This window comes from Carassius carassius, chromosome 33 (assembly GCF_963082965.1).
Source record: "Carassius carassius chromosome 33, fCarCar2.1, whole genome shotgun sequence".
Taxonomy (NCBI): domain Eukaryota; kingdom Metazoa; phylum Chordata; class Actinopteri; order Cypriniformes; family Cyprinidae; genus Carassius; species Carassius carassius.
This window is the reverse complement of record NC_081787.1, coordinates 5,561,663-5,571,757: the sequence shown is the minus strand read 5'-3', so window position 1 is coordinate 5,571,757 and position 10,095 is coordinate 5,561,663. Positions and strand designations below refer to the sequence as shown.

Sequence of the window (10,095 nt, the reverse complement as noted above, 5' to 3'; positions counted from 1 at the left end):
GGAGTTAGATAGGCTGTGCCAAAATAAAAATAAAAATAATTATTAAAAATAGCCTACAGGAGCATTTTATTTTCACGAGAGGGCAATCGAATGTGCCCATTCTCTGTTGGACTCTTTACCTTGTCGTCTATCCTCCATAAACATTCATAAAGGGTTGGACTCGTCATTAAATTATGCACATATCCAAAAAAAGGGGTTCATTGATATGCACATATCCAAAAAGGAATTCATGATATCTTAAATTACAGTTTTTACTAGTGAAAATGCAATTTTAACACGTAAGAATTAAGTTACTGATATCAAGAATTAAGTGTATTACTAGTTGTAATTTCATTTTTGATATGATAAACTTACTTCTGCGAGTGATGACGTCATTGTTGATATCAAGAATACCTGTTGTTACTAGTGGAAATGTAATTGTTGATATCAAGAATTAAATTGTTGATATCAACAATTCACATGTTTAAATGTTAAAACGGCGCCAAAACTATTACAGATATCAAAATGCATTTGTTACTAGTTACAATTCTAAATTCACATATCAGCTTTGTATTTCTTACTAGTAGAAATATAATTTTTGATATCAACAATGATATTTTTACTAGTATAAATGTGAATTCTTGATATCAACAATTTAGTTGTTACTAGTTGAAATGTTAATTCTTGATATCAAAAATGTAATTGTTACTAGTGACACTGTTCATTTCTGATATCTGAAAATGTATTTCTGATATCAACAATTGGGAGGGTAATTTCTGATATCTAAAATGGCTTTCTTACTAGTAACAATTATATTAATGATATCAGAAATGAACATTGTCACTAGTGACAATTAAATTGTTGATATCAAGAATTAAATTGTTGATATCAAGAAGTAAATTGTTGATATCAAGAATTGACGTCAGTACTAGTAACAATGTGATTACTGATATCAAAAATAAAGGTCTTTACCAGTAAGAATTGTATTTCTGATATGTGAAATCGGAATTTCAACTAGTAAGAAAGCAATTCTTGATATCAACAATTAAATTTGAATGGAAGCCTATGGTGACATTTAACTAGTGAAAATACAATTCCTGATATCAAGAATTAACATTGTTACTAGTGAAAATTGAATTGTTGATATCAAGAATTAACATTGTTACTAGTGAAAATTGAATTGTTGATATCAAGAATTAACATTGTTACTAGTGAAAATTGAATTGTTGATATCAAGAATTAACATTGTTACTAGTGGAAATTGAATTGTTGATATCAAAAATTCTAATTGTTACTAGTGGAAATGTAATTGTTGATATCAAGAATTAACATTGTTACTAGTGAAAATTGAATTGTTGATATCAAGAATTAACATTGTTACTAGTGGAAATTGAATTGTTGATATCAAAAATTCTAATTGTTACTAGTGGAAATGTAATTGTTGATATCAAGAATTAACATTGTTACTAGTGAAAATTGAATTGTTGATATCAAGAATACATATCCTGCGAATGAATAAAAGTTAATTTGGCTTGCCATACAAGAGCTCATCTTTACAGACTGAGACGATCGAAGGTCAAATATTATTTACATATTTAGTAATACAAATTAACGCGAGAGCTTTCCAATATGCGCGCCGGTGTTGTACCGAAATCTGACTCCCCGGACAAATCGCACTCCCCTTCGCGTGCACGCACGTCACACATTTGAACGCAGCGCTTGCAGTTAAACCTTCAGCGGTTTATATAAGCCTTTTATTGATCGTTTTTTTCCACAGTTGGCACCAAAAACGAACTTAGAAGCGTTGTCTGATTAACAAACAGCTAACGGATGCAAAAACGCCAACTGGAGAAGGTCGTCAACGGAATTAAACCGCAATTTCCAAAGTAAAAGTGCAAGTTTTACACTTAAATTATTAACTGAACCAACTTTATCATCTCGCAATGCTCTTCCTATAAAACCTGCTTTTCATTGTCATTTAAACTGATATTTAATCACATTTAGTTTGTTAAACTAGGATAAATTTAGTTAGAATTTAGTTCTCGTAAAATAATATGTATTATTAATAATAATATCTAAGGTATTATTATTATCACGCAATATTTATTGTACGATCAGTATTTATTAATTGACAGTGCCTTTGCATCTTGCCCTATAGACTGTGTGTGCAAAAAAAAATTTGACTGTAGCTTCAACAGGAAAGGTTTAATGTGGGGAGTGTGATTTTCACAGCACTAATATTGCACCTGTGGAAATTATACCCCCTTATCGCAAGCCGTTTTAGCATTTAAAACCTTTTTTTGACTATCCATAAATATAATTTCGGATAGTCACAATTGTAATTCGGATAGTCATAATTATAATTCGACTAGTCACAATGATAATTAGAGATATCTGCAATTATAATTGCACTAGTAAGAAATCGGATATCTGGAATTACAATTGTGACTATCCGAAATTATATTTATGAATAGTCAAAAAAATGTTTTAAATGTTAAAACGGCTTGCCATACCCCCCCCCCCCCACTAATATAGGTTAAAACGGTCACAGTGAAACCAAATTTATGCTGATGTCACATCTTGCCCTACAGACTGTGTGTGCAAAAACATTTGACTGTAGCTTCAACAGGACAGGTTTAATGGGGGGAGTGTGATTTTCACTGCACTAATATTGCACCTGATATTGATGATTCTTCTGCACAATCTGACTTTGCTGCAGCCTGGAATTGAACTACTGGTTTCGTCTGGTCAGAGGAGAACTGACCCCCCGACTGAGCCTGGTTTCTCCCAAGGTATTTTCTCCATTCTGTCACCGACGGAGTTGTGGTTCCTTGCCGCTGTCGCCTCTGGCTTGCTTAGTTTGGGTCACTTCATCTACAGTGATATCGTTGACTTGATTGCAAATAAATGCACAGACACTATTTAACTGAACAGAGAGGACATCACTGAATTCAATGATGAACTGCCTTTAACTGTCATTTTGCATTATTGACACACTGTTTTCCTAATTAATGTTGTTTAGTTGCTTTGACACAATCTTTTTTGTTGAATGCGCTATATAAATAAAGGTGACTTGACTTGACAGAGAAACCAAATTTATACTCATTTTGAGACTAGACAAATACAATCAGCAAGGCTGATAAACCCTGTGTTTTAGTAGTTTCTGTAAATAGCTGTGGGGTAATAAAATGCAAAATTGACTCTATTTTGCGTTCACACTGTGAGGCACAGCAGAGTGCTTGTAGTGAGCACACAAAACCGTGCAAGAGTTAACTGAGTTCATTCTTCTTTTGCTTAATTTTTTTATGTAGCTTTGCTGTTACATTTAACAAGGTATTTGTCCCTTCAAGCTGGAGAAGGAGCAAAAGAGAAATCAATTAGTTGTTGGTGGGCTGCCTGGTTCTCTGCTTGTCTATGTGAGGCTCTCTCTTAATGTGACATGTTCATGTTCCATTTTATTTTATTTTATAAATTTGGTTTCACTGTGACCTTTTTAACCTGTATAGTGGGGGGAGTATAATTGCTGTGAAAATCACACTCCCCCCACCAAACCTGTCCTGTTGGAGCTACAGTCAAATGTTTTTGCACACACAGTCTGTAGGGCAAGATGTGACATCAGCATAAATTTGGTTTCACTGTGACCGTTTTAACCTGTATTGGGAGTGTACTGTGGAATGTATGTACTAATGCCACGTAGCTTTGAAAAATTAACAGTCTACAAAAATGTTTTAGTAAATCTATATTATCATCAAATACCTCAATCTCTTTGTTCACTTGTTTTTATTAAATTAATACTGGTTTTGTATTTATAAGTTTTTTTGTGAATAAGTTTATCAATATTTAACATCATAATAGTGTTCTTTAAAGTTTTACCAGGACATTTGTTTTGAAATTTTGAACTTTTCATTTGTGGTGTTCCCGGTCAAAAAAATGTCTGGCCTACAGAAATTGCTTAAAAATCTCCCATTATGCTACATTATCATCAATTATTGGATTCTATCTTTTTGTCAACTTGTTTGCTTTCATTTAGTACCGGTTTTGTATTTATTTTTTGGTCATGTTGTTCGAATGCCCCATTAATCATAAAGGAAATATGAAAATTTTCCAAAAAATGAGACATAATGTGTGAGCCAAGTCAGTAGGTTTCAGTCCAGTGTAATAAAATTAAATAGTATTTTCAGGGGAAAAAATCATTTTGACCCGAACACGAGATAATTTATAATAAAAATATTAATTTTATTTTTATTATTTTCAGTATTCAAGAATGACAGCAATGGTATTGTATTTTTTAAATCAGAAGTAGGGTCATCAAATTATTTAAATAGAAAAATAAAGGTTTTTTTGTTTGGGTCATACTAAATGGTGCTTTTGTCAAAGTAATTTTAAAAATCATTTCAACCATAAACAGTGTGTACAGTACAGTACTCGGTGAACTCAAACAACGTTCTTCGCAACAAAACAAACAAAATTAAACAAAGTAATAGGAGATCATACAAAATGTACTAGATCATAAGAGGACTATACGATACAACAACATTTATGAGACCAGTACACAAATACAAAGGCACTGTCAAATAAATACTGATCGTACAATAAATATTGCATGATAATAATACCTTAGATATTATTAAATTCAAGGCATTGATGTTTGTCTTCAAAAATACCACTGGCTCTTCACCCCTTTACCTAAAATAATTACTTCAGACTTATGTGCCCTCTAGAAGCTTGCGTTCTGCAAGTGAACGTTGCTTGATTGTGTCATCCCAAACAAGCACAAAGTCACTTTTACGGACTTTTAAATTAAATGTTCCCTCCTGGTGGAATGACCTGCCTAATAGCGTGCTCTATTCTTTTTCTATCTGTTTTCTTTTTATTTATTATATTATTTAAAAGCCCTTGCGACGTGTACTAACCTAACTGAGACTTGTTTTAGCACTTATATATCATTGTTTTTTTGTTGATTTTGATAGCTTCAATTGTCCTCATTTGTAAGTCGCTTTTGATAAAATCGTCTGCTAAATGACTAAATGTAAATGTAGCCTAATAATACATATTATTTTACGAGAACTAAATTCTAACTAAATTCATCCTAGTTTAACAAACTAAATGTGATTAAATATCAATTTAAATGACAATGAAAAGCAGGTTTTATAGGAAGAGCATTGCGAGATGATAAAGTTGGTGCAGTTAATAATTTAAGTGTAAAACTTGCACTTTTACTTTGGAAATTGCGGTTTAATTCCGTTGACGACCTTCTCCAGTCGGCGTTTTTGCATCCGTTAGCTGTTTGTTAATCAGACAACGCTTCTATGTTCGTTCTTGGTGCCAACTGTGGAAAAAAACGATCAATAAAAGGCTTGTATAAACCGCTGAAAGTTTAACTGCAAGTGCTGCGTTCAAATGTGTGACGCGCGTGCACGCGAAGGGGAGTGCGATTTGTCCGGGGAGTCAGATTTCGGTACAACACCGGCACCACTGAGTGGCGTCTGTACTTCGCGGTCAGAGAGCACCTGTCCATCAAAAGCTCACTATCCAATCAGAGTAGATCACTGTTAACCCCGCCCCCACGAGAAGTTTGTGTCAAAACACCAAACGAAAAACTGCGAAGCAAAAGCGAAATCCGTGGCAATGCATTCAGAATCCACGATCAGCGAAAACGAATCTTTGAAAAACATTAACAAAAATGAAGCATATTTGAAGAGCCTGTTACATTTGTGCAACTGTGTAATTGTTTTTCATTTTCATTGTGTTTTTCTTCTTTTGTAATGGCATATTTTTGATAGTTTTTGAAAAAGTTACGTTCAGTTTTATAAAGTTACGTTCATTTTTATTAAAGCAAATGTAATTCCATATGTTTGGAGCATAAGAAACATATGGAGAAAAACATATTTTAGAAAAATATATTTTATGTTCTTTGTAGAGGACAAAGTTAATCGAACAAAAAACTGTGTGTGTGTATAGGCCTATATATATATATATATATATATATATACACAGTATGAAAAGGCATTTATAGGCAAGAGCGTTTTATTTTTTCATGCACCAATCTTTTTTGTTTCAGACTATTTTTAACCAAACTTCGTTCAAAGATTATTCTTAACAATGTTATAAAAAAAGATATAACAACATGATTTGATATACTATTTTGCTTCTTGCTAAATGTGCGTGAAATGTCCATAAATTAATATTCCCATTCTATACAATGCATTTATATATTGCATCTAATTTGCATATTAATGTGCTCTTGGGACAACCCATAATGAAAAAAAAAAGCGTTATAATTGGTGTAATAACTAGGCAACTTTTTCATAAGAATATTTCATATTTCATAGGAATATTGATCTATCTATTTCTTTCCCTATTGAGTTGTTGTGTTTCCCCGAAATGCCAGATAAACATGTTTTTCCTGGTGTCCTCTACAGAAGACATATATGGAAATGATTTCCTGTTTCATAACAAAAAGTCATTCTCTGATTTGAAACCACATAAAATATTTTTTTTTTTCTTTTACGACAACCAATTTGAAAATATGCTAACACTTTACAAAAAGGTTCATTAGTTAACTACTAACATTAATAAAGATGAATAAAAACGGTAATAAATGTACAGTAAAGTTAATGCATTAACTAACATTAACTAATGGAACCTTATTGTAAAGTGTTACCAATATTATATTTCCCTAATAGTGGTAAATTTGATAATTCTGTCAATGTCAGTCATTCTTAAATTCCAATGAGAGAGAGTGTTTCTGATCAAACTTCCAAACATTTAATATCCCTAAAAAGCCCAGAATGTGCTCTGGGCTGTGTTTCTCAAAGGTTGATAGAGACCATTGGTGGCAATGTGTCCACGATATACTTAGGCTTAAGATGCTTTTGGGAAACACAGCCCTGTACAGGACATCCCGACTATGGCACGTATGGTCTCAGAGAAATTCACTAAAATATAATGTCTTCTACAGAGGAGGACCCAGGAGGTTAAAAGGCTAAGACAAGGACAACATTTGTTTAATAATCAGACTTTATTAAAATACATGTACAAATATTATGATTGGTTGTATGAGAGTAAACAGGTCCCTGATTTAAGCTGGAATCTTCAGAGTATTCCAGGAGTTCTGACTGGATTGTCACTTGCCACCTTTTTCTGACCATTCCTTGTAGCCCCCTGCATAATTACGGGCACTGAGGACAGAGAAGGAATTATTGTTAAAGCTTCAGTAAAACTGTGATTGTTTAAGCATTCATGATTCCAAGTTTCTTACTTCTTGAAGCCTAGGTTTCTGGCTTTCTCTGTGGCAAGAGCGCCACGTTTTCCCATCTGACAGTGGAAAACCAGTTCAGAGCTGTCCAGAGATGGCTTAACTACACCGAACTTAGACTGGAATTCAGCTGCATCCAGGGACATGTCACTTTCTACATTTTCCACTAAAATTAAATAAATTAAAATTGCTTTTAGTACACATGTTCAATACACTTAATGTACAATACTTTTAGGTAACCTAAAAAGTGGTAATATCAAACAATAACAAATAACTAGATAGATAGACAGACAAATAGTTTTTGCAACTAATGCATCATTTTTGTCAATTTTCTCTCCTACCTGGGATGTGAATGGAGCCTGGAATATGTCCTCTGTCTACTTCATCTTTAGTGCGCACATCCACAAGAAGCCCTGAACCCTTTGCCAAAAGATCTTTGAGATTGCTGTAGGAAATCTCCTTATCTATAGTATAATAGATAAGGATATATATATATATATATTTATATTTATATATATTTATTTATTATTTATGTGTTTGTTTCTAAATTGTTTGGTTAAGTTACCTTGTGAATACTACGATTTAAATTGTTTTGATGTATGGATGTTCAAGAATATGTTTTTACACGCAAATAATAATTAAATCATAACAAAACGCCAAGAAAGTGTTGTATCCATACAAATAACCATTTTTTTTTCTTTCTTTCTTTTCTGCACGTCATCCTTAAGTCAAGATTTCAAGCTCTTCAAAGCAACCAAGTAATGAAAATAACGACCAGGACACAAGACTAAATATAACTTTCATATTAGGAGATGAATAAATGGAATTGAGAGAACAGGCACCGCAGGATATTAGCAAGTGCACAAAACGTTCAGCTCGTTATACTGTAAATAATCAAATGTAGAGATAATTTAAGTGTCTATCACAGGTGCACCGTGCACATGGGCACTGTCACCAAGACTACAACAGTCACCGAAAACAACAGCAGCTGCTTGAAAGCAACACGTACAGGTTTCCAGTAAGTTACTCAGAAACATTGAACAGAACTGCAGTTTCACACATAGCTTTTTTTTTAAATCCCTAAAATTTTTACATGAAAACACACTTACCGAAGCTTGCCATGTTGATGTTAAGATTCACCGGGTAGCCACACCTTTACTTCCTCTTGTCATTCAAATTTTCAGAAGCCATGCGTAGGCGTGGGCTTGCAAAGCCAGAATTGTGAGATGAAATGTTGGAATTACAATTGCTTATTTATTTATTTTTTTATCCCATGGCAGAAAAATTTATAATTGCAAAATGTAAACTCAGAATTCAGATTCAGATTCAGAAAAAAAACAACAACTGAATTGCCAGATATAAACTCATAATTCTGAGGAAAAAAAGTCAGAATTGCGAGATATAAACTCAGAATTGCAAGATGTTAACTCGAAACTGTGATAAAGAAAGACAGTGAGAGAGAAAAAAGTCTGAATTCCAAATCTGAATTGTGCGATATAAACTATATAGAATTTCAAAAATAAATAAATCACAATTACTTTTTTATTCTGTGGCGCTTCCATATATTACATCTGGATATGCTCAATATATGCTCAATAAAGTAAAACATTATTATTACCATTGTGCGTATCCGAAAAGCCAGTTTAACTGCATTTTGGTTAATATTACCAAAGTTTCACTTCAGTAAAATCTGGTTATTTGGCAGAGACTATAGTTTACCATGGTAAGTAAATGGTACACTCTCCACCCCATGAGATGTGGAGAAATGACATAATATAACCTGTGTGTGAAGACATTTACAAATACATGAGACTAGCCAAACTCACATGAATTAAACTATTTATTGGTAAGGTCTCAGAAGAGTCTCACTTGAGTAAGAATCATCCCTCAATACTGATTTGGTACATCATGACATCCATAATGAGTCTCTTCACAGTGGAAAGAATAAATTTCTATGGTTTGGGTTCTAGTACAGCAACTTTTCTGCATAAAAAAAAAAAAAAAAAACCTGAACCAGACCATCAGATGGGGTATCAATATTATTCCATATCTGTGATATCTGAGTGTCACAAAAAATTATAGCGTTTCAATACCAGCTGTTGATTTGCACATAACAAGCCACTTTCTGTTAGAAATATAAAAGTTGATATTATGAACAATATTCTACTGTGCTGCATAAAGGTAAATCTATACAATGTACATACAGATATATTCTGAAAAACAAGTTTCACAGTTTTAAACTTTATTTAAAGTATAAACCATTTTTAAACACTTTACATAAATTATTTCTGTATATGACTAGAATTTGCTTTGAGACAAAAAAATCTAAATTAATACAAAAATGAAAAATTACTACATATCGTACAAAGGAAAATAAACTCAACCATCAAAGTTTATCTTTGTAGCTAAAAGCAGTGACTCCTTTATGATTGTCAGAGTACTATGAATGATAAAAATTAAAACAAACTAAGTAAAAATAAATAGTTTCTGAAACTAGTAACCTTTTAATCTGGAGAGTGTTTTTTTCTGATATCGCTATATAGAAGTGCCCTGGTGAAGGTCTCGTTACTCTAATGCGACTGGGACATACAAAACTATCGCATCTAAAGCACACTCAGAACTTCACTGTTATCAGATACAATGCAAGTACTTTTCTATCAGTGATGAAACGAACTATGTCAGACTTGGTTGTTTTCATCACTTTTACTCCACTGGAATTTTCCTGAAGAAACAGTCTGTAGATGATGGGTCTTGCTGCGGTGGCAACTGAAAGTTTAGCTGTGAAGAATGTGAGGCCTGAGACTGACATTTCTCTTGACGGATGTTACTCCTCAGTTCTGACGTCGAGACTGGGCCTC

The 10,095-nt window shown here is 33.0% G+C and overlaps 1 protein-coding gene across 1 annotated transcript; it reads right to left on the bottom strand.

The window, feature by feature from the left end:
* Positions 1–6,980: 6,980 nt before the first annotated feature.
* LOC132114199 (thiosulfate:glutathione sulfurtransferase-like) lies at positions 6,981–8,449 on the bottom strand. Its single transcript, XM_059522313.1, has 4 exons — positions 8,347–8,449; positions 7,579–7,701; positions 7,241–7,403; positions 6,981–7,160 (listed from the first exon to the last, which is right to left on the bottom strand). The coding sequence occupies exons 1-4, from the start codon at positions 8,357–8,359 to the stop codon at positions 7,106–7,108; spliced, it is 354 nt and encodes a 117-aa protein (XP_059378296.1). The 5' UTR covers positions 8,360–8,449; the 3' UTR covers positions 6,981–7,105.
* Between the last annotated feature and the right edge of the window lie 1,646 nt (positions 8,450–10,095).